Source organism: Podarcis bocagei, assembly GCF_964188305.1.
Source record: "Podarcis bocagei genome assembly, chromosome: 4".
NCBI classification, from domain to species: Eukaryota; Metazoa; Chordata; class Lepidosauria; order Squamata; family Lacertidae; genus Podarcis; species Podarcis bocagei.
Genome location: NC_138128.1, coordinates 9957081 through 9982251, shown reverse-complemented (window position 1 = coordinate 9982251; position 25171 = coordinate 9957081). Strand labels below are relative to the sequence as shown.

The 25171-nt window shown below is 46.9% G+C and overlaps 1 protein-coding gene across 8 annotated transcripts in view; it reads right to left on the bottom strand.

Moving 5' to 3' along the window:
* Nucleotides 1–25171, bottom strand: part of MCF2L2 (MCF.2 cell line derived transforming sequence-like 2) — a 235307-nt gene that overhangs the window by 150395 nt on the left and 59741 nt on the right. For 7 of the 8 annotated variants that reach the window (XM_081189996.1, XM_081190002.1, XM_081190003.1 and 4 more), the window contains 10 exons: nt 20656–20746; nt 15220–15339; nt 13727–13843; nt 12011–12160; nt 9749–9873; nt 8660–8774; nt 6897–7016; nt 5311–5502; nt 3552–3743; nt 2572–2749 (listed from right to left, as the gene is read on the bottom strand). In XM_081189996.1, the coding sequence (XP_081046122.1) occupies nt 2572–2749; nt 3552–3743; nt 5311–5502; nt 6897–7016; nt 8660–8774; nt 9749–9873; nt 12011–12160; nt 13727–13843; nt 15220–15339; nt 20656–20746 (1400 nt within the window). The remainder of the gene's footprint in view (nt 1–2571; nt 2750–3551; nt 3744–5310; nt 5503–6896; nt 7017–8659; nt 8775–9748; nt 9874–12010; nt 12161–13726; nt 13844–15219; nt 15340–20655; nt 20747–25171) is intronic. The other variant, XM_081189997.1, reaches the window with a different exon arrangement.

Genomic DNA, 25171 nt, shown 5'->3' with positions numbered 1-25171 from the left:
GGGCACTAACCATGTTCTGAGGGCTCAGTGAATCTCTGTTTTTACTGCTTAGACAGGAAAGGGGAGTTCGATTTCCAGTGTATTAGAGATCATTCACAGCCAATAAGGAACATTCACATTATTCTGCCAGTGCCTGACAACTCCACCAAAACTCACAACACTGCAGCTGTATAGACTGTATTCTGTTAGGCACTTAGCATAATAATGCCATTCATGATGTTGACCACAGAAAATGCAGCCACTGTCTTATATTATTTTGATTGACGTATTTTATATATTGTACTTTTATTGTATATTTATTTTGGCAAATACATATTAATGCTGTTCAACCCTTTGGGAACCTCTGGGCTAAAAAGTAGTATATAAACAAACTATACTGTAATAGCTAATTCAGCTATTCCTGGAGGCAGGAATGATAGGGGCTTTGTTCTTTTTATTGATTTTGAGAGGAATCTCCAGTGAGGCCACTAATACTATAAAAGCATCCCTGAGTAAGAGGAAACCTTGGTGATCAGGGTTTCAATCTCCCGTCCTAACTTTGACATATGTTACAACTTCCCTATACAGAGGGAGCCAAAAAAGAAAGAGAAGGTCTTTCCCTCACTTCTATTTTTAAAATAAACATTCAAGGTTGTAAGAAGCTAGTGGCTTCCCCAAGAGACAGCGATGGAATTCACATCTGTAGCATTTCCTGAGTCAGCTAATCTCCCCCTGGCTCGCTCTACTTTCATCTTTGCTCCAGACGCTTTTCATTAAGCGATTTTCTTTCCTTTTCGCACACCACCAACAATGTGGGATGCCATGATGGATCCAACAGGCAGCCGGATATTTGGACATGGGATATGACTCGCTTCGGGTTTTATTATGCTTAGAAGGACTGGACGGACTCCAGCTGCGTTTCCCTTCAAAACGAAGCTGCTATGTCAGCTTCCGGGAGCTGATTGGTGCAGCTGAACTACACAAATCTGTGGATATGCACTTGAGCACACAGGCGCGGTGTTTGTGGCGTGCTAAAGGAGTTGTGACATTGCTTCCACATGCATCGTAAATGTAGCCGAAGGGCAAACTGGGTGCGCAGAAGATGGCCTCAGCATATCGGTGCATGGATCCATTCTATCTAGACTCACACTCCATCAACAAGGTTGCTGCAGGTTATGCCAGCTCCTCCTTTACAATCCTTTCCCCAGCAGGCAAATACTTCTTTGTTCCAACAGGTCTTTGGCCACTAACTGGCTGTTCTGGTAGGGTTTCCTGAGGGTGGGTGCTATACTTTTCCTCCCCTTATGATTTTAAATGGCTTGATTGATTCTGCCTTTCTCCCGAGTGTAGGGACCCAAGACGGCTCGCAGCATAAATTAAAGTGGACAGAGCCAAAGTACATACAACAAATATAAATTTGTAATGTGTACTTTGGCTCTGTCCATTTTAATTTATGCTGCGAGCCGCCTTGGGTCCTATACTCGGGAGAAAGGCGGAATCAATCAGTTATAAATGCCAGCAGGCATGTCTTTCAAGCCTTGGACAGAAGGCTCACTTAACATCCCATTCTGTGCCATACCTAATGTCTATTGTTATTATTAACATTATTAAAAGCATTTTTTATTGGTTTTAAGAAAATGCAAAGATTTGGGATAATCGTACAAATCTTAATCAGGCATTTTGTTTAAAAAATGTGCAGTACAAAAATAAGCAATAAACAAAGGAGTGGTCAGGATTGGAGCGGGGGAAAGGGACTGTTCGGCACATATTTAAACATTACTTAACAAACAGAAAATGGAAAGTCATGTTTTGAGTTTACACATTGGTATAGAGCAGGGGTCTGCAACCTTTAAGACAAAAAGAGTCACTTGGACCTGTTTCCGAAGAAAAAAAAACTGGGAGCCACAAAACTCGTCATTCTAAAAATAACTTTTTTGTCCCTTTTTCTTATTTCTTTGTTTGACCCCTCAGAATTACTCCTTCTCATAGAAATAAACGTTAAATTAACAAGTTACCTTTTCGTGTGTGTGTGTGTTCTTCACTCCCCTTCAAAACAGTGACCAGTGTACATGCCCCCTTTCAATGCAGTGACCAGTGTACATGCCCCTTACAGGCGTGGGAAGGTGACATCGGGACGGTGTGTGACTAACGCACACACTGCCCCCATGCAACGTCACAGCCAGTACAGTGCCCGCCACAGTGGGGAGTGTCGGGGCGCACAATGCGCCTCCTCCCCTCGCTAGTATCCGCCCCGGAGCCGCGGCAAAGGTGTAAAAGAGCCACATGCGGCTCCGGAGCCGCGGGTTGCAGACCCCTGGTATAGAGAGACAGCGTGTAGGGAGAGGGAGGATCATCATATGTATTTCATCAAACCAACCACAGACTTCTGAACGCTGGGTGCGGGTTCAAATGGTGCGAGTCATCCTTTACATACTCAATAAAACCACACCATCTTCCAAAGAATTGGTTTCTTTTGTTTGGTTCTCTTGCAACTCTTAATTCACAGGTAACTTTTTCCAACAGGGCTCTTTCCCACCCTTTGTCGTGCCATGCTAAGAGGGGAGCCCTGGCTAAATCTTTCCAGTGCCTTACCTAATGTGGCTGGCCGAATGCTTTTGGGTGACGCTCGCTTTGGTGACGACTCGGGATGTGGGGCAACGGGCTGCACTGGGCGGGTCTGCTTGGCTGCCAGCTTCTTCAGGCTCACTTGCCTCTTGTCAAACATTTCTTGCACATCTTCCAGCTTTTGTAGAACTCTTTGGGCATTGCTCTGGTGGAAGAAGACAGGTGCAGAGTATTGTTATGGGTTTGGGGGAGGGTGTGTGTGTGTCAATCTGGATGACACCCTGAACCCCTTCCAGGCCTGCTTTGAAACTGTAAGACAAAAGCAACCAAACCAGTTCCTCTGTGAAACTGATGGCTTTGGCTGGCCAGTTAAGAACTACTGTTTACCATATGCACAGACAGTCTGCTCTGTGGCTATATACACAAATGGATGAGCCTTTTCTCACCTCTTCTAGGACGCAGAACAATATGCCAAGGGGAATTGGGCATGTGGGAGTTGTGTGTGAGAGATGGATAGTTATTGGTCTGCTCTTTGCTAGACTTGCAGCTCCCCTGGAAAGCAAGTGGGGAAGAAGGATCTGTTGAGGTGTTTAGACTGTGAACCCCTCCATCATATGCTCAGGTTGCACAGGTTTGTAAATAATCCTAAAGACTCCTTAGTCTACATTGACCTTTACTCCAAGAAAACCAAACCTGGATAAACACTGGAACCCCTGCAGTCCCTCGCTATTCCGACTTTCTTGCACCAGAGAGCTTTAACCCACTTTAATGGGGGAAACCTAAATTTCCGGAATGTGCTTGAATCCCTCTTGCAAAATACTGGCAGGCCGGAGGCAGCCTATGACTCTGAATGCCAGAATCACAAGGGGGGAAAGTGCTGTTGCCCTCACGTCCATCTTGCAGGCTTCCCAGAGGCATCTAGCTGGCCACTCTGGGAAACAGAATACTGGCCTAAGCAGAAAGGCCTTTGGTCTGATCCAGCAGCCAGGCTCTTCCAGTGCCCTTACCTTGATCTCTGGCGTCAGAATCGTATCAAACTGATTGTAGAACTCCTTTGCTGTCAACAGCTGGTGGTCCTTGGCAGTTTCCAGGAATCTCTCGATGTCACAAAGTGCCGTTTCAGCTCCCTCTTGCGACTGACACTTGTCTACAGCTTGGGAAGCTAAGAGGTAGATCCCAGCTTCACACCATTGGCTTGCCTTGAAAGGAGGAAAAAGTGTGCTGTTAAAAACGTCTAATGTTAAGGAGTCTTCAGTCTTTCTAGTCTGGGCAAAGAGCAGCCCAGTGAAAAAAGGGGAGAGAGCTCTTGTACCTTTAATAAGTGCATACCTTCAATGCAACTACTAAATGTGCAGGAGCTTTGTCCTCTTTGGCTACCCCACATGAGCAGCAGGGAGGCAATCCGACACCATTGCTGTGTTGCAGATTCCACACATTATTCCTCAGAAGGACCTACATGTTGGGCCAACTCACTGGTTCTACACAATGGCTGCATACAAACCATACATCTAAAGCACTGCTCCCCAAAGACTCATGGGAACTGTAGTTTACTCAGAGCTACAATTCCCAGCACCCTTAACAAATTACAATTCCCTGGATTCTTTTTTGGGGGGAAGGGATTGCTTTAAATGTACGGTGTGTACACAACCAGTGACTCTTGGTATAAAAAAATTTAAGAGTACACGCAAGGCTTTTTTTTTCAGCTGGAGATCACCAGAACTCAGTTCTGGCACCACTCAGATGGGCGCCATTCCCATTATAAGAGAACAAGAGAGGCGTTCAAGGTGAGTTCCGCCACCTCTTTTTCTAGAAAAAGAGCACTGAGAAGAAGTATCCCATAATAATGGTGGAGGGGGGTAGGTAGGCATGGAAACAAAATGCTTGGTGGCCTGAGGCTTCATTGAGAAGTGCAATGGGTATGATAGGCGATGGGCACTGTGGCGATCACACAGGGTCCCCAGACGTTTAACGGTCTATTGATCCCTGTGCCACCACTGTGCTCGCTTCCCCGCTGCCACCAACCAGTTACTCTCTGGTAAAACACTGAGTCCAGGCAGTTGTTAAAAGTGAACAAAAAAACCCCCAAGTTTATTTTACAAACATTAACAAGTTTATGGTTTCTCCGATAATATTCCTGTCAGTACTTTTTCTTTACCGGCCTATACCTTCCTAATACCTTCTGACTGATTATCTCAACTGTTTGACTGACTCCTCTTAACAAATTCTCTCACACCAGACTAGCCCAACCCACAGCCTTATCTGTCTTCTCCACCCTAACTATAACTCCCCCCCCCCAAAAAAAACCCCTCTGTGCTTAAACCTTATACACAGTTAACTGCCCCCAGGTTCCCATTGGTTAATCATTTTACAATTAGTTAACCCTTTCCCTATGAACCCAGTATGATGTCACACACCTAGGAGGGCAAACGCCACAGGCACCAATCCTTTCCCCCACTCAAAGTACACCTGCATAATATGACGCCTGCATTCCATATTTCAAAAACTCCCAGCCAGAATGCTAAAGTACAGAGAAGCCTTCAACAGGAAGCCACTGATTTCACAAAGAAATGGTTCTCTCCCAGGAAAGTCGTGAAACACGCTGGTTTCCCATAGTGGGTTTGTGTTTCCTGTTTGTGTGGCTGCCTCTTTGGTGTGCATCACTTGCCTGTTCCATGCTGCCGTCAGGTTAATCTGTTCATCTTCAGTTAAATACTATGAAAAATCAACATTCCCTGCCCTTGTGTCTGCTAGTTCCACACTTCTTACCTTATCTAATTGTTTGTGCAATTCCAGCGACTTCCCTAAAATATCATATTTTTTCTTGGTCTCGTTGGCAAAATCATCGCAGATGCGCCTGAGTTCAACACACTTTGGTCTAATGGAGTCAATTGCATAATGGTTGTTTTGGATCAGCTGGTCTCCATGGAGCGCTAAGGACTGGGCTTTTTCCAATGGCTCCTGTGAAAAGAAAAATGTAACATGAAAAGCATTTTTAAAGGTTTAAGATATTATGATATAAGGTTCAGGTGAAGTGGACACAAAGGCAGTAGTCCAAGTGGGAGATAACCACTCTGGCGAGACAGTCTGCAGGCAGGTAGGGTCTTAGCCTGCGTACCAGATGGAGCTGGTAGACAGCTGCCCTGGACACAGAATTGACCTGCACCTCCATGGAAAATTGTCAGTCCAAAATGACTCCCAGGCTGCGCACCTGGTTCTTCAGGGGCACAGCTACCCTATTCAGGACCAGGGCGTCCTCCACACCTGCCCACCTCCTGTCCCCCAAAGACAGGACTGTTAGCCACCATCCATCCTCCAACCACCTCCAGGCGAGCAACTCTCAATGATAACAGAAGAAGGGCCAGGGGCACATCTAGTCTTGCACCCTGTTCTCAGTATGGCCAACTAGATGCTTGTGGGAAACCCTCAAAACAGGACAAGAGCACTCTCGTCGCTTCCTGTGGCTTCCAGCAGCTGGTATTCAGAGAAGCATTGCTGCCTCCAGCTGTGGAGGCAGAGCCAAGCCATCATGGCTAGCAGCCATCAACAGTCCTCTCCTCCATGAATGATGAGGAAGGCCTCTTTGTCTGTGCTCCCCCTACTGGCGTATAGGCTCTCGACAGGTGCCCAACTTTTCTAGCTCTCGATGCTGGTCCTGCAACTACCGTATTTTTCGCTCCATAGGACACACTTTTTTCCTCTTAAAAACTAAGGGGAAATGTCTGTGCGTCTTATGGAGCAAATGTGTGGTCCCTGGGACTGGGGGGGGGGGAGACCCGGGCTTCCCCCGTCAGCCCCGCAAGCTCCTGTTCTGGGGGCTGGGATTGGGGGAAGCTCGGGCTAAAAAGGAAGCCAAGGCAGCGAGCAGGATGGATCCCGCTCACTGCCTTGGCTTCTGCCAAAGCCGCACGTAGCCCCTCCCGGCTGGAGCCAAGACAGTGAACCCTGGCTTCCCCTGACAGCCCCAGAAGCCTCTCCGCTGCTCTTTGGGGCTGGGGGGGGGATAAGATTTTTTTTCTTGATTTCCCCCCCTAAAAACTAGGTGCACCTTATGGTCCGGTGCGCCCTATGGAGCGAAAAATGCGGTAAGTCTAGCTGCATTTCCTCGCCACCAGCCTTTGCTGCCCTGTCTCTTCCTCTCACACCTCCCCTCTGTAGTTTCTGACTGTAAGTGCTTTGTGCCAGGGGCCTATCCTTTTTTTTTCTTTTTCGCTTGAGAAACTCTGCAATGTGCCCCGTACTTTTACAACGCTAAAGTAAACAAACAGTTTCTGATATCCGTGATACGCTCTTATAAGGTCTGTAGCTTGCTTTGCTTTTATAAGGTCTATAAAACAAAATTAAAGGAGGCAAACCTGTCCTCTCTCTTCTAATTGCTTCCGCTCCTTCAGAATGTTCTCCACGCGGGAGACACTGTCTCCAATATCTGTGAGACCTGCCTGCACTTCCATCAGGTTGTCCAGGGCCAGTTTGACCTATAGAAGAATATTTGCAAAAAAACAACACAGATGGAACAAATTAACAAGCTTCCTTGCTCATTGGCGTAGCGTGGGTTGTCAGCACCCGGGGCAAGGCAAGTAATTTGCGCCCCCTAACCCGTGGATTTGCGCCCCCTAACCCTAACCCCCAGATGTTGCGCCCGGTGCGGCCGGCCCCCCCTGCACCCCCCACGCTACGCCACTGTCCTGGCTGTTACATGGTCATAATCAAGGCCATTTAGAAATGGCCATAGGAATAGGACACTTCTTCTGCTAATCGTTTACTATGTATTTGCCTGTTCCTTCAATTTCCATACCGCAAATGGCACAAATCTATCTATGTAATGTATAAAATAAACATTTTAAAGCAATACAAAACGTTTCTACCCCACATTTTAGGATGGATGTATATAGGATCATCATATGGTATGTGCAATCATCATCTGAGACCCTTCTTCATGAGGTCTGGGGAGTGGCAACTGTGGGGCCTTTTCTGTGGTGGCTCCCCATTTGTGGAATGCTTTCCCCAGGGAGGCTCACCTGGCGCCTTCATTACATATCATTAGGTGCCAGGCAGAAACATTCCTTTATAAACAGGCCTTTGGCTGATTAAACAATCTAAGACCTTTTAAACTGGAGGGGGGGTATTACTGTTTTGTTTGTTATTATGTTATGTATTTTTGTGTTTTATACTGTAAATCACGCTGTGATCCTCAGATGAAAGGTGGTATATAAATTTAATAACTAAAAATAAAATAAAATAAAGTATATACCCTTGGAAGGTGGCTTTCCTGTACAATAACCATATGGTCTCGCAAAGAACCATGTTATGGGCTCAGTTAGCAAATAAAAATGAAAGAACACAATTGTGATAAAACAGAATTCCAAATTATTAAAATAGCATCTGGGTATGCTAAAACAGCACCATTAAACATAACATCAAAATATTAACAGCTAGGCAGGTATTTGAGAGAGCAGAGCTCTACATTTATTTTTATTTATTTCACAAAATTTATATACCACTTGATTTTAGAAAACCTCAAAGCAGTTTACAAATTTCTCCAAATGCAGAGTAAATCCAGGCTTGCTGCTGAGACAGCTGACTGCGGCAGAGATAAACAATCTGGGTCACTGCCTATGCATTATGCCTCCACAATGTAATGTGAATTGTTTGACATATGTCCCATGGGGTCATGGGTTCGAGCCCCATGTTAGGCAAAAGATTCCTGCATTGCAGGGGGTTGGACTAGATGACACTTGTGGTCCCTTCCAGCTCTATAATCCCATGATTCCATGTGTCTTTGTCTGTGAATTTCATACAAGGCACATATTAACTGGAACCAAGACTCGCCACACAACAGTATGCTAAACCTGACTGGTGAACCCACTGCTTGGGCCAACAGCAAATGTTTAGGAAAAATTTCTTTCAGCTCAAGGGACTCTGAATATACCTTCCTTTCCAAAGAACTGTCCAAACTCAGTTATGAACATTATGTATAGCACTTGTAAGGAGGCTGCATTTTTATACCTTATTGTGGTATTAATTAATGCTTATCACCCTCAACAGATATTTCACTAGGAGGGGGGAAAGGGGCGAGGGAGAGCCATTCTAAAAACTGTGCGGGATAAATCAAAAATACCTCTCTGAAATCCTGCTCAAAGTGTCGGAGCTGCAAGCACTGTTCAAGTTTTAGGTGGTGTTTGGACCAGAACTGATCAAAGGCTCTCTCTGTTTCGTCCAGCTGAGCTAGCAACCTGTTGAGGCAATTAGAGAACGGCATTTGATTTGGGTAGGCAAATGCTTCCCTCGAATTCAGAGCAATGAGACCAAGCAGAACCAGATGAGGGAGCAGCAGTAGCTCAGAGGTTGGACATCTGCTTTGCATGCAGAAGTTTCCAGGTTCAATCTTCAGCAATATGCAAGTTTAGATAGGAGAGACCCTTGTCTGAAACCGTGGAGAGACACTGTCAGGCAGTGTGGACATGACGGAACTAGAGGGCCAACTACAAACGGCATGCCTTTCTCTTGCTGGTTTCCCACGGGCATCTGTTTGGCCACTGTGAGGACAGGATGCTATAGGTAGGACACTGGCAGGCTCTTCTTCTGTTCTCTAAGAAACAACACATGCAGACTTGTCGACAGTGCAAACTGAAATTGAAGACAAATTCACTCTGTCTCAAGGAGACCATCTTGGCTGTGAAATTCTGGAAGACCTGCTCTCTGCCTTGCAGGCCTTTCCCCACCTGGCCTGGGAGGGTGAAGCCCTGACTGACTGGCCCTGACTGACTCCAGCTACAAAAGCTGAGGTTAATGAAGATGCCAGAGACCATCTTGGCTGTGAGTCCTTGAAGGCTTGCTCCCTGCTTTGCAGGCCTTTTTCACCTGGCCTAGGAAGCCAGAGCCCGGACTGACTCCAGCTACAAAAGCTGAGGCTGCTGAACGGACTCTTGGGCTGGGGGGTTGTTTAGGAGGGGGTTGTTGCTGTTATTGATATTAATTGTTTGTACCTTTATTTTATCATCTTATGACTTATGTGGAAAGGGTTCAGTTTGGCTGTGTACGTTTTGATGCTTTTATTGTTTATGACTACTTATGTTCCATTTGTAATTTTCTGCATGGTTGCAAGCCGCCTTGAGCACGGTTTCATCTTTGGAAGGCAGCATGCAAATATAATGATCAATCAATTGGTTAATCAGAAAGCTGGCTAGAAGCTGAGCTCTTCTCCGACCTTTCCACGGTTGCCACGTTTTCAAGCTCGTCTGGGCTCAGTTTGCTGGTGGCACTTCGGGTGACGGGTTCTCTGATGCAAGTCAGCAGCGTGGCCCCTTGTTTCACCGCAAGTTTCAGCTCATCCTGTTGAGAGAGGCGGGGGAAAGAAGAAATGTCCTCATTTCATCAGAATATCCCATAATATCACCAGGAGCTGCTAGGGCTAGACCTAAGGCCTACCAGATCTGTAGACTGCTGCCCTTTCTAATAAGTCACTGAGAACACAGGTCAAAATGTTCCTTAAAGGTAAAAGTAAAGGGACCCCTGACCATTAGGTCCAGTCGTGACCGACTCTGGGGTTGCGGCGCTCATCTCACTTTATTGGCCGAGGGAGCCGGCGTACAGTTTCCAGGTCATGTGGCCAGCATGACTAAGCCACTTCTGGCACACCAGAGCAGTGCACGTAAACACCGTTTACCTTCCCACCGGAGCGGTACCTATTTATCTACTTGCATTTTAATGTGCTTTCAAACTGCTAGGTTGGCAGGAGCTGGGACTGAGCAACGGGAGCTCACCCCGTCACGGGGATTCGAACCGCCGACCTTCTGATCAGCAAGTCCTAGGCTCTGTGGTTTAACCCACAGCGCCACCCGCATCCCTCAAAAATGTTCCTTAGGTGTCCCTTATTAAGATCCACCCACCCAAACCAGCTATTGGCTCTCCCTGACCTGGAAAGTGCCCTCATTGGCCCCATCTCCCCAAAGGTAGCATTTGACTGGCTCAGCTCACTGCAACATTCCTCGCTTTGGGGAAAGGGATTTGAATTAGAATGGCAGTAGGTGGCTGCAGCCAAGCGGGGTTCGCTTCCTGGTGCATCACAGCTTGTTCCCACCGCTGTCACCATCTCTCTGGCATCAGTTGGGTCCCCTGGGCTGGGCCATAGTCCAGCTACTAATGACATTAATACTTTGTTCTGAGTCTGACAGCCTAATTATTCCCTACTTAAAAGAAAACATCACTGACTGTAACACTGTATTAATAGCCATAAGCTGACTATATGATCAAGGGGTCCATGTGAGATGCCTGAGGCAGGCAAATCTACCATCTCACACTGGTGTAAGTGTTTTGAGTAAACTTGCAAGAGCATTTAAGTCAATGAATAATATGCATTTTAGGTCACAATCCAACTCTTGCCCTGCCCTGCCAGCAGGACTTTATGTGGTGATGGGAGTTGTACTTGTAGGGCACCAGGTTGGCAAACAATGGTGTAGCCTAATGCAAGGACTATACATCCATTCTCCCTTCCCTTACAGGACACTACAAGGGAAAAAGTTGTTTTTAGATCGAAGTGTCGGCACTGACTAATTGCATTATTTTTAACAATGCTAAAAAGAGCAACAGTGAGTGGGTGCAATAATTATCCGGAAACACTTTAAGAAGCTTCTGCGAGGCCATCCAAGAAAGCAAAAGATTACTGGAGAACTGAATGCTGAATTACATACCACATACAAAAGGTCCCAGGTTCAATCTGGGAGGAGTGTTTCAATTGTAATTGCTTTTATAATGTTTTACTTCTTTTATACTGATTTTTTTTGCTTGTTTTTGTTTTTAAATTGTGCATCAGTTTGGCCCCCTTGGCTTCTTGGGGAGGAAGCACGGGATAGAAATTCAATAAAGAAAGACTTGAATATTTGGAAATGTGCTTTTTCCTGTAAGACCAATTGCAGTCGTTAACAGTCGTCAACAGGCTTACCACACCTATCAGCCAATCACCCATTCCCACCACCCTTCTGAGTAATACCCCTCCCCACCCTCTCACTATATATAAAGGTCTGGTGACTTCTGTTTCAGTGTATCTGAAGAAGTGTGCATGTACACGAAAGCTCATACCAAGAACAAACTTAGTTGGTCTCTAAGGAAGGAATTTTTTTATTTCTTTATTTTGTTTCGACTACGTCAGACCAACACGGCTATCTACCTGTAACTGGAAATGTGCTGTTTTGAGAGGAATTTTATTTTGTGAGAAAATGCTTTATTTAAATATGAACTTCCATGTGTGTGTTTTTAAATTTGCAGATTAATGTGGTGATGAGACAGAACGGACTTAGGAACGAGCACACACAAAAGTGATGCAGCTGATTCACCTATCTCTATCTCCAGCCTTTGGACCTGACCTCCATCCCAGAAATCTAAGGATGAACTGGAGGGGTGTGCAGAAATGGCAGGCCTTATGCGCTGAACGCCCCCTTTCTCCCGGCACTGGAACTCTGCGCATGCTCACCTTCAGCTTGTTGTGCTGCTCTGTGTGCGAAGACAGGAGCTCCTCCGTACACTGTACATCGTTGGGAAGTTCCGTCTCCGCCAAGTCCGTTCCAAAAGTCTGCAACATCTGCGCTATTGTTTTCACAGTCATGGCGAAATTCTCAATGGCCTGGAAGGATTTTAATAATAATAATAATAATTAATAATTATTTTTATTTATACCCCGCCTTCCCCAGCCAAGGCCGGGCTCAGGGCGGCTAACATGCAATAATAAACACAAGTTGAATGAATTCTTGGCAGGCGCTGGGACCGAGCAACGGGAGCGCACCCCGCCGCGGGGATTCGAACCGCCGACCATACGATCGGCAAGTCCTAGGCGCTGAGGTTTTACCCACAGCGCCACCCGCGTCCTATCTGACCATCTTAGAGATTCCTTAAATGAACTGGCTCCTGTGCCAGAAGTGAGACAGTGTTGGAGAAAACTGCCTGAAGCGGCAGAGCGCAGGAAAGGAAGGTAGGAGAGGTTCAGTTCCCTGCATCCATGCACCCTTTTCGTGTTAAAATTAGACCCCAGTATCCCCTGCTTTAAAGCTGAATGCAGCAGATAGCAAACCAAGGGAACTGCTCCTATCATGCCTAATTTAGCCCTGAAATTTATTTTGTGCACATCAGGGTAAAGACAGAATTAAAAGGGTACTTTCAGAAGAATTTGAAAATAAACGTGATTACTTAAATAAAGTGCTCAGATGTTATTTTTAGAGGTCACGAATCTTTGATCAAATTCAGCTGCCATGACAAAGGACAGAACAAAATATTCTATCAAAGATATATGCATCTTGACATCTCCTTTTCTCTTGATCCAATGGGAAGGTTGCCCTAGATTAAGGCATATTGCCTTGATACCCTACTAGTGTCAGGTGACAAATAAATAAAGGAATCACCTTGCTAAATTCAACTGAATACGTACAAAACCTGAGGCTGCTGAACAGACCCTTGAACTGGGGGATTGTTTAGAGGGCTTGTTGCTGTTTTTTGTATCTTTATTTTTAGTTCTTATTTTGATTTAATGTGGAAATCGTTGACTTGATTGTGCACTTTCTGACGTGTTTTATTGATTGTTTATGACAATTTTTGTTATGTTTGTAGTTACGTAATTTTTTCACGTTGTAAGCCACCTTGAGCATACTTTTAACTATGGTAAGGTGAAATACAAATAAAATGATGATGTATGTATGTATATCTTGCCTAAATTTAATAAAGTTGCATTTAAAGAGCTAAAATCATTTCCAGTTGTAGGATATTTTTGATGAAATGTGACATTTAAGAGTTATCGAGCAGTTTTAAATACCTTCCAAACAAATTTAAAGTGTGTATGGAAATTGTATTTTTGGTATAAGTTATTTCTAACAATAACATAATAATCATCTGCAGATGACTTTTTGAAAATGTTGGCTATGGCCCCAATTAAAGAGACATATGTTTCTTAGAGAAGGAAAGCAAAAACTGGATTTTATTTTATTTTAGACAAATTGTCTGACTTTTGTCAGCCCAATAAAGATGACCCAAGTTTGTTACTATTTGTTTCATAACCTGCTACAACTCACTTACCTACCACTTTCTTTAATAAAAATGAGGAGTGTGGGGACCCGGAACAAGTCCTTACCATTTACAAAACTATTTGCATATTTACATTTTTAGCCATCAGAGATGGAGGAACCAAACAGGTGTAACTTACAGTCCGATGATGTATCCACTGACTGTGTCCATATTCCAAGGTTCCCCCTAGCTCCCGGGTAAGCTGACTTTTGTCGATGTAACCATGTAGGTCGGAAACCGAATTTAACATGATGATCTGCACCAACAAAACAAAGACCATTAGCAGCACCGTGCATTAACCCCAGTTTTGTGGCATCCCTTTATTTTCTGTCAATTTAGCATTATGTTATTAAACTTCGTGGGCAGATCTTTGAAGCTCTGATACACATGCGAAACTCCTTAATTCAACTGATGGAGCTCAGTGTATGCATCTGAATATACACAGGGTAAGCAGCTGCCTGGGTGATTTTCTATTGACCACACGCCTGACATCCCCCATGTCATGTTGCTCATCCTCTTCATTTTTCCTCCTCCACCTTTACTCCTACTTCTTCTTTTGCTATCTGACCATGCCTTGCAACAATGGCCAAATCTGGCAAACGTTAAAATATTTGGTCCAGAATCAAACCTGAGCAAGCATATCGGTGTGATGTTAACATATGAGAGTGCTGGAGGTGAAATAGTTAAACAAGTTACCCAATCAGAACCCAGGGGGTGGAGTCAGAGGGACTATAAAACCAGCTCTAGGAGGGGCGAAGAGGAGTTCGTTGGGAGTTGGGTGGTTGGTTGGAGTGGGAGTGAATTGGGATAGAGTTTGTGGGTAGGTTGAGTTAGTGTAGCAAAATAAGCTGAGTCAGGAACAGTTAGGGGCTAGGAAGACAAGTAAATATCTGAGAGGTGGTTTAGTGAGTGAGAGCAGGTAGCGGAGGTTATAGGTCTGGATAGGCACCCCATGATTGTAATTGACCGATACCGTTTATGAAACCACACGCTTGTTAAACTACAATAGATAAACAGAATTTATGTTCCAATTTAACCCTGACTGGGCTCAGTATTGTACCAGGTAGGGCCTGGGTGGTGGCAGCGAGAAATAAAGTGGTGGCACAGGGATCAATAGACGGTGAAACGTCCGGGGACCCTGTGTGATCGCCACAATCGGAAATACATGAATTGCATTCTTTGCATAATTTACCTGGAGTGAAGGAAAACTCTGTGTTTATTACATTTCTCACCCCTGTTCTAAGTTACTCAGAGAGGCATCCATGGAGGCTACTTCACTTTGCCACCACAACAACCTGTGAGTTGTGTTAGGTTGAAAAATAGGCGGAAAAACTAGACATGAAAGAGAAGATTACAGCACCTCCTACAATCCAGAATTATACTGCCTCATTCTGTCACGTCATTCTGCACCTGGGTTCTTTGCAGCCCTCTCCTCAGTGCAGCTGAGGAACAAACAACCAAACCCTTTGCTTCGTGATCAAAGCATAAGCGTCGCAGGAGCCTGTCTCTGTTCCCTGGATGATGTCGCTCTCAAAGCTGCAATTTCCAGGGGGAAGAGGAGGAGAGAGAGGGATCCTGCTGACAGTTAAGAAAGAGAAGATGCAGAAGACAGCAAGGAAGAGAAGTGCTTACCGGTACCTTCATTTTAAAGTCATCGCGATACAGTTTGATGCCAATGTCAGCGATTGCCCTTTGGATGAAACGGGACGGCCGCAGGACGAAGACCAACTGCAGGTTCCCTGGAAATGCGCCCTGGAAGAGGCATGGAAGTGTGAGGTGGTGAAGAGGATAGAAACTGCCGAGGAGGACATGAATTGGGGACAAGATCCATCTGAAGCCACTTTGCTATGGAAGGTCTGTGAGCTCTCTGGGGCATCTCTTTATAGAATCCCTTTTGGAAACCCAGGCAAAATCACAACCCCGTATGAAATTATTTTATTCATTGAATTCTGGGAGGAGGAGCCCTAGCGTTATGCAGTTCTCAGCATGATCAACCCCCAGGCCAACTCTCGCTCTCCAGACCACCCCTCGAGGAGTCGCTTCCTATACTGGGGTGTGTGTGCAAGAGTCAAAAAGATGGAGTAGCACAGAGAGGAAAAGAGCCATGCAATCTTGCAATGCTGTAAGCTCAGTGGCAGAGCATCTACAGGCTGAGACCCTACCTGCCAGCAGACTGTCTCGCCAGAGTGGTGCATGCTCTAGTAATCTCTCACTTGGACTACTGCAATGCACTCTATGTGGGGCACCTTTGAAGGTGACCCGGAATCTACAACTAATCCAGAATGCGGCAGCTAGACTGGTGACTGGGAGCAGCCTCCAAGATCACATAACACCGGTCTTGAAAGACCTACGTTGGATCCCAGTACGTTTCCAAGCACAATTCAAAGTGTTGGTGCTGACCTTTAAAGCCCTAAATGGCCTCGGTCCAGTATACCTGAAGGAGCATCTCCACCCCCATCGTTCTGCCCGGACACTGAGGTCCAGTGCTGAGGGCCTTCTGGCAGTTCCCTCGCTGCAAGAAGCCAAGTTACAGGGAACCAGGCACAGGGCCTTCTCGGTAGTGGTACCCACCCTGTGGAATGCCCTCCCACCAGATGTCAAAGAGAAAAACAACTACCAGACTTTTAGAAGACATCTGAAGGCAGCCCTGTTTAGGGAAGCTTTAACGTTTAATAGACTACTGTATTTTAAGATTTTGTTGGAAGCCGCCCAAAGTGGCTGGGGAAAGCCAGCCAGATGGGAAGAGTATAAATAATATATTATTATTATTATTATTATTATTATTATTATTATTATTATTATTATTATTATTATTATCTGCATGAAGAATGTCCCAGGTTCAATCTTCAGTGACTCTCCAAGTAGGAAAGCAGTGGTGTAGCATGGTTTACTGGCACCCGGGAGGCAGAACGTGGAAGTTGAATGGAGCCTGCCACGTTAGCCCAGCTCTTGCCACCGATGCTGCTGTAGTGCTGCCATCCCTGAGCCACTTTGCAAGGCTGATGCCAGCCTTGCAAAGCAACACAGGGCTGGCAGGGCAGCATGAGCAGTACCCCCCCCCCCAGGAAAATGCACCAAGGGCCACCGTGCTAGTAGCCTCCCCCGCATGCTATGCCCCGGTAGGAAAGACTCTCTGCCTGAAACCAAGGAGAGCCACTGCCAGTTAGTGCGTAGACAATACTAAACTAGAAGTGCCAATGGTACTTCCTATTTTTGTTCTGGCTCCACCCACCGCTCACCCCCATAGGAAAAACTAAACTTCCCCATTCCCGATTTAATTATTGGTTTATATATGTCTTAATTACAGCATTGTTTCATGTACTAATTAATTTAAATATTCATATCTCACTTTTTTGCCCTGTCTTTAATTATGTATACAAATATATTTATGTGCTGCTATTCATTTTAAAAAAACCAGAGCGGTTTGTATCAATAGTACACAGAACCATAAGCGTTATGCATAGAACCATCTTTCCAAATGGCGTTCTGGATGCACATTTTTAGCTGAATTTTAAGAGGGCTCTTGCCTGCCCATCCACTGCATTTGTACCAAATCAGATGTCCAGAAGAGGACAGCTTGTATCAGAATATAAAATCCAGAAAACCATCCAGAAAAACTGTCAAAGCAGATTTGTCAATGGTGAGACCCAAGATATAAGGCGTTGAGGAACCACCCCTACCCCTTATTCCATCCATGTCAGTGATTGAGGCTGCTTCCACACTGGGCATTTCCTTTAGAGTAGACACATTTGGCTCCCTCATTTTTAATAGGACATCTCCCTCTCATGTTTCCTCTGTTCAGCTTCCACTTGGTTTGCTTTTCTGTAGCTCAGATGGAACCCCATGGAATGGAATAGCTGTACCATTTCCCCAGGTATAGATGGCCACCAGACTGCTATTCTGGCTGGTTAGATGGTCCCAGCCACTTTCCAGATTGTGTTATAGCTCTCAAAGACTGCATCTCCTCATATGAACTGACCAAGAGCTTGTGACCATCATTTGAGGCCCTTCCATGGGAGGCCTGGAGGATGGAAACAGAAGAATGGACCTTTTCAGTGGTGGCCCCTCATTTGTGGAATGCTTTTCCCAGGGAGGCTTGCCTGGCACCCTCTAGTTTTACACACCAGGAAAAAGCTTCCTTTTTCTCTGTTCTCTGTTCTCAAATTTCTTAATTTGAAGGTTTTTAAAAAAGATTTTGTGGCCTCTTTTGGTGGCGCAGGATCTGCTAGAGCCCTCTTTTATTTGCATAGATGTGCTTGCTTGTTTTTTTACATTTTTATTTATTGCATTTATTGTAATAGGCTTTAGTATTTCTACTGTGTTACGTAAGTCAATTTGAGCGACATTTATGAGTAAAACAATTAAGAAATTTGAATAGCGGCAAACATAAATAATAATAGTCCAATATATCCTGGTATGCCCCGCAGAGGACCTTAAGGTCCATGAATAATCATAGTTTAGAGGTCCCGGGCCCTAAGGAAGTCAGATTATCCTCCACCAGGGCCAGCGCCTTTTCAGTGATGGCTCCGACCTGGTGAAATGCTCTGTCCCAGAAGACCAGGGCCCTGCAGAATTTAACTTCCTTCCGCAGGGCCTGTAAGACAGAGCTATTCTGCCTGGCTTTCAATTTGAACTTAGCCTGATCTTTTATTCCACTTCCTTCCCTCCCCCTCCCCTTTTATGAAGATTACCTGCTCTGGGATCCCACAACTAATTCTCCCCTGGTCTCCTCGCTGTATTTCTGTATTTCTGCCTCTGCTCTTGTACCATTAATGCTTGAAGTCTGGTTTGCACACGCAGCAGAATGCAATGGAAAATGAGGCAGCTAGAGTCCCACGGACAATGCAACATGGGAGCCCAACATTATGCCTACCCATGGCTCTCTTTGCTTTTACTTTAATAAAGCTGTACAAGGAGAAGGGGACGACAGAGGATGAGATGGTTGGACAGTGTTCTTGAAGCTACAAACATGAGTCTGACCAAACTGCGGGAGGCAGTGGAAGACAGGAGTGCCTGGCGTGCTCTGGCCCGAAGAGTCGGACACGACTGAATAACTAAACAGCAACAAAAAAGCTGTAGCGAGCTCCAAATTTGTATTGGGCCAGAACCTAAGACAGAACCTATCCCCACAGGACACATACAGGATAGTTCAATAGCTGTGCTATCATAATGATTAAGGCCTTGAATGATAATTTTAGGTCATATGTTAGTGACTAAGTTTTAATTTATATATTTTTTAACTGTTGCTATATCTGTATTATGTTGCTATATCTGTATCATGAGTCTGACCAAATTGCGGGAGTCAGTGGAAGACAGGAATGCCTGGCGTGCTCTGGTCCATGGGGTCACGAAGAGTCAGACACGACTAAACAATATTTGTATTGTTCCTGTTATAAAGGTAAAGGTACACCTGCCCGTACGGGCCAGTCTTGACAGACTCTAGGGTTGTGCGCTCATCTCACTCTAGAGGCCGGGAGCCAGCGCTGTCCGCAGACACTTCTGGGTCACGTGGCCAGCGTGACGAAGCTGCTCTGGCGAGCCAGCGCAGCACACGGAAACGCCGTTTACCTTCCCGCTATAAAGCGGTACCTATTTATCTACTTGCACTTAGGGGTGCTTTTGAACTGCTAGGTGGGCAGGAGCTGGGACCGAACGACGGGAGCTCACCCCGCTGCGGGGATTCGAACCGCCGACCATGAGATTGGCAAGTCCTAGGCGCTGAGGTTTTACCCACAGCGCCACCCGCGTCCCTATTGTTCCTGTTATACCTAATTGCAAATTCAAATGTATCCCTATCGTGTTTTATGACTTCCTTGATATTGTATGTGGGCTGGAACTGGTCTGTGACCGAAATAATAAAATTTGATTCGATAGTTCAATTGGTTAGAGCTTGGTTATTGCTTGGTGCTGATTATGCTAAGGCTGCAGCTTCAATCCTCCTAAGTGACGGCTGCATATTCCTCAGGGTCCCTTTCCATTCCCTTTCTATGAAATTTTCCCTATTGAAATTGCCCTTCCTAATCTGCTTTTCCCATCTGCGATTCTCGATTAGGAAAATGACGTGAGGAGGGGCAAGAACTCCATATGTCTCCTCTGTCACGCCTTATTTATCACTACTTTTGTTATGTTGCAATTGTGTATTCCTTCCATGTTGTGAGCCCCCTTGAGCATGGTTTGAACTGTTGAAAGGCGGCACACTAATAGAATTGTCTATGTATACATGCAGCTAGCTCAGGCACCCCCAAACTCGGCCCTCCAGATGTTTCGGGACTACAATTCCCATCATCCCTGACCACTGGTCCTTTGAGCTAGGGATGATGGGAGTTGTAGTCCCAAAACATCTGGAGGGCAGAGTTTGGGGATGCCTGAGCTAGACCTCCTGTGACCCTCCTGTGTTGTGCAAAGCCTGATTATTGCTGTTCTGCTCTGGGAGCCTTTTTTCAGCTGAAAAGCAAGGTTCGAAACCCTTCAAATAAGCTCATAAACCAGTGTGTTTAGCTCCGTTCTCTAGGTACTGGTGCAAGTGTGAGGGAAGGTGGGGGAGAGAGAGCAGAAGGAGAGAGAGAGAGAGAGAGAGAGAGAGAGGGAGAGAGAGAGAGGAGAGAGAGAGAGAGAGAGAGAGAGAGAGAGAGAGAGAGAGAGAGAGAGAGAGATGCTTGCATAAGCCCCTGCTCCACCGCCATCTCAAATCACCTAAGCTAGGGCTTGACCTAGGAGGCTCCCTCACCTGACCCCCTGGACCACTACACTTAATGAGATTAGGACTGTAAAGCAGCTTGCATGCAGCAGAACGCTATAGAAATAGCCAAGCCCTTTTCTCTTCCCAGGGCTGGAACGATCTCGTTCTCATTCAGCAGGAAAACAGGGCAAGATGTGCCTGTCCTGCCTTGGCACTCTCCGCTGCTTCTCAGCATGCAAGGTTGGCAGAAATCTGTAGGGCAGCGAAGGAGATGCAGCCGCACGAGCAACCAAGGGAGCGCAGCCTAGGTAAACAGCAAACAACTGGGTAGCAGTTGCAATCTGCGGGAGGCAAAACAGCAATGAAAATAAAGGATTCCAGGCACTTACTGCTATTCGTGTGAGGGACGCCTTTACTGCGCTCCATTTGTCCCGCCGTCTGTCGATGATGATGATGAACCCGATGCTGGCAGCCTCCAGACTGCAAAATATCCAGAGCAGGTATATGGGGTTACACAGGGCCAGCCCCGTTCCAAGCAATGGTATTGCAGCAAAAGCTCCGTGGCACGCTCTGAGCTCATGATTAACAAGCAGGCTAGGTAGGCAGCAGCAGCAGCAGCGTGAGCAAACCAGACCGGGAGCTGTGTTTGCAGGAAGAGGCAAGTGACTTCCCCTCCTCCTTCCTTCCTTCTTTCCTTTCCCCCCTTTCCCCTCTTCCGCCCCAGCATCAGGTTAGCCGCTTGCACAATACATGAATATTTCATCCGATTGCTCGGGCTGCTTTGCTGCAGATTCCCCAACCAGCAGCGCTGTGAACCATTCGCCATCACCTACATGCTTCGGGCTGGTGGGGAGGAAAAAGCCTGGAAATGTTTCAGATAAACCTCACCCCCAGCTTCTCCCCTCTCTGGGGGGAGAGGTGTGAAGCCATGCCCCCCACCCCGTTCCTCATTGCCCCCCCCCCCGATGCAGCTGCCATGCCTGCGAAGCTGGCAGCTACCTATGAAGGGGCGGTATAACATTGGAAAAAGATGTACACATGTGAAATCTGACACATGTAGGACCAAACTGCAGGTTGTTTCCTGGGGTTCTTTCTCTGTAAGACAGATTCCACTACTCACAGGCCTACGTACACTGGATTTTGTGTCCCGATCAACATTGTGCTCACATGCTGAAATGTGTCAGAGCTGCCCACTGAGCAGGGCAGAAAGCTATGACATTGCTTGGTGGCCCCAGGAGAGGGCAATATTTAATTGGGGGGGGAACCCATCTACTTGGAGTTAATTTAGCAACTGGAGGCATTTCCCCTGAACTAAAGACCAGTGGCGTAGCATGGGGGGTGCAGGGGGGGGCCGGCCGCACCGGGCGCAACATCTGGGGGTTAGGGTTAGGGGGCGCAAATTACTTGCCTTGCCCCGGGTGCTGACAACCCACGCTATGCCACTGCTAAAGACGATCCCCAACAGAAACACTGGAGAAGATTGGTACAGCTGGATGATAAAGGCACCAGCTGGGGTAGAAGCAGAATTCTACCCATCTCTCTGGTTTTGGTCCTAGCCCTATATCTCCTTCCCTAGCCATGCACATTAGAACACCCCTCCCCCTCTCATTTGGGGTTATGCCTCTTCTTTAAAGTATATATAGCCATCTGATCAATGTCACTGTTGTGCATGCTTCAAAGCCACAGTGCAGTGAATGTCACAATATCCTGTGGGCCTACTAGGTTCTTTTTGATATTTATACTGTAAACCACCCTAAGACGGTTGGATGGTGCCTTCTACGCCCCCTTCCAGCAACTCCTGCAGCCAAACTGGTGCCAAACATATCACTCTGCTTTCCTTTGGACCACATCAGTGAGGCCAAGATGGGGGTCTTGTTGTCTGGGCAGGCTAGGACTACCAATGGCTTGTGCCCCGGGAAGTCATTTAGAGTGGAGAAGCAAAGGGGAGGGAAAGGGATGCCTAACAAAATTCCCTGCTCTCATGTTTCTCTTCTTCAGACCCCAGCAACTTTTTCCCACCATAGTGCTCAAAACAAAATCAAACGTGTGAGCATTTAACCCTGCAGCAGAAAAAAACCAAATCTTTTGATGGGGTTATTTGGAGCAAGAAAAGCTATGGGCAGGGAAATAATTCCTCCACCTCTCACTCGCCTGCTTCTTGACTCTTAGGCAGTGGCGTAGCATTGTTTGCTAGTGCCCAGGGCACGCTAGGCAGGTCACAGAGGGTGAATAGAGCCTGCCTTGCCAGCCCAGTCCTTGCCGCTGCTGCCACTGAAGTGATACCCCACCCCACTGGAGCCAAGCAGGGCCATGCTGCACCACCTGTCAGGCAAATCCCCCCAACGCCTGCAGAGAGAACTACCCTTTGCCCAAACCGGGCATCCAATTGGATCCAAACATAGATAAAATCCTGCTCGTTGATGATCTCAGGAACCATCATGCAAAATTTGGTTATAATATCTTAAAGAAGTGTCCAAATGAATAGTGAAGAGACAAACTACTTTCCAGAATAAATAGTAGATCCTATTAAATATGGTGGCCCAGGAATTCCCTTCTGTGGTGATGTCATGATGACATCTAACCATCCTTTTTTTGGTACTGAGCTATGCAGTGGTGGAGCTTCATGCTCCGGCACCGGGGGCGGAGAGCAGGCGGGGGCATGACTGGCGCATGTCCTGGGGGGGTCACGCCGCCCGCAGTGGTGTGGTGCGTGTCCTATGGTGTGGAGCCCAGCGTGTGGGGGGGCCACGATGGCACCCCACTGGGATCGTGGTGCCAGGGGCAATGCGCTCCCCCAGTCCCCCTCTTGCTCTGCCAGTGGAGCTATGTGGCACAGAGGAAATGTACAATTGTAACCAGCGGAGCTGTGTCAAGACATTTTGCTGTATGAGGCAGCTGCCCTACAAAACCCAACCAGATCAGAAGTTGAATCTTACATTATCCTCCACCATATCTCGAGGACTCAAGCTTTTTTAGGAGGCACAGGACAGGCCCCTACACACAGCTCTGTCCTCCAAAACCAATCCAGCAGCTGCCGCCTGAGGCAGCCACCTCCCTCTGTCTAATGGTAAGGCCGGCCTGTGGGCAATCTGCCAACCACAATGGAAATGGAAGCAGTGCAATAATAATAATAATAATAATAATAATAATAATAATAATAATAATAATAATAATTTATTATTTATACCCCACCCATCTGGCTGGGCCTCCCCAGCCACTCTGGGCGGCTTCCATAAAAACCAAAAATACAATAAAATATCACACGTTAAAAACTTCCCTGAACAGGGCTGCCTTAAGATGTCTCCTGAATGTCAGGTAGTTGTTTATCGCTTTGACATCTGCTGGAAGGGCGTTCCACAGGGCGGGCGCCACTACCGAGAAGGCCCTCTGCCTGGTTCCCTGTAGCTTTGCTTCTTGCAATGAGGGAACCGCCAGAAGGCCCTCGGCGCTGGACCTCAGCGTCCGGGCAGAATGATGGGGGTGGAGACGCTCCTTCAGGTATACTGGACCGAGGCCGTTTAGGGCTTTAAAGGTCAGCACCAACACTTTGAATTGTGCTCGGAAACGTACTGGGAGCCAATGCAGGTCTTTCAAGACCGGTGTTATATGGTCTCGGCGGCCGCTCCCAGTCACCAGTCTAGCTGCCGCATTCTGGATTAGTTGTAGCTTCCGAGTCACCTTCAAAGGTAGCCCCACGTAGAGTGCATTGAAGTAGTCCAAGCGGGAGATAACCAGAGCATGCACCACTCTGGCGAGACAGTCCGCAGGCAGATAGGGTCTCAGCCTCCGTACCAGATGGAGCTGGTAAACAGCTGCCCTGGACACAGATTTGACCTGTGCCTCCATGGACAGCTGTGAGTCCAAAATGACTCCCAGGCTGCGCACCTGGTCCTTCAGGGGCACAGTTACCCCATTCAGGACCAGGGAATCCTCCACACCTGCCCGCCTCCTGTCCCCCAAAAACAGTACTTCTGTCTTGTCAGGATTCAACCTCAATCTGTTAGCCGCCATCCATCCTCCAACCGCCTCCAGGCACTCACACAGGACCTTCACCGCCTTCACTGGTTCTGATTTAAAAGAGAGGTAGAGCTGGGTATCATCCGCATACTGATGAACACCCAGCCCAAACCTCCTGATGATCTCTCCCAGCGGCCGCATGTAAATGTTGAAAAGCATGGGGGAGAGGACAGAACCCTGAGGCACCCCACAAGTGAGAGCCCAGGGGTCTGAACACTCATCCCCCACCACCACTTTCTGAACACGGCCCAGGAGGAAGGAGCGGAACCACTGTATAACAGTGCCCCCAGCTCCCAGCCCCTCAAGACGGTCCAGAAGGATGCTATGGTCGATGGTATCAAACGCCGCTGAGAGATCCAGCAGAACTAGGAAACAGCTCTCACCTTTGTCCCTAGCCCGCCGGAGATCATCAACCAGTGCGACCAAGGCAGTTTCAGTCCCATGATGAGGCCTGAATCCCGACTGGAAGGGATCCAAATGGTCCGCTTCTTCCAGGCGTGCCTGGAGTTGTTCGGCAACCGCTCGCTCAATCACCTTGCCCAGGAATGGAAGATTTGAGACTGGGCGATAGTTGGCCATCGTGGCCGCATCTAAAGATGGTTTTTTAAGAAGCGGTTTAATAACCGCCTCTTTCAGCGGGTCTGGGAAGGCTCCCTCACGGAGGGAAGCATTCACCACCCCACGAAGCCCATTGCCCAGTCCTTCCCGGCTAGCTTTTATAAGCCAAGATGGGCAAGGATCCAGGAGACAGGTGGTTGGTTTCACTCGTCCAAGCAGCCTGTCCACAACCTCGGAGGTAACAGATTGGAATTGATCCCACTCAACTTGACTAGACAGAACTCTAGCACTCTCCCGCCCCGGCCCTGCTCCCACGGTGGAGTCTACTTC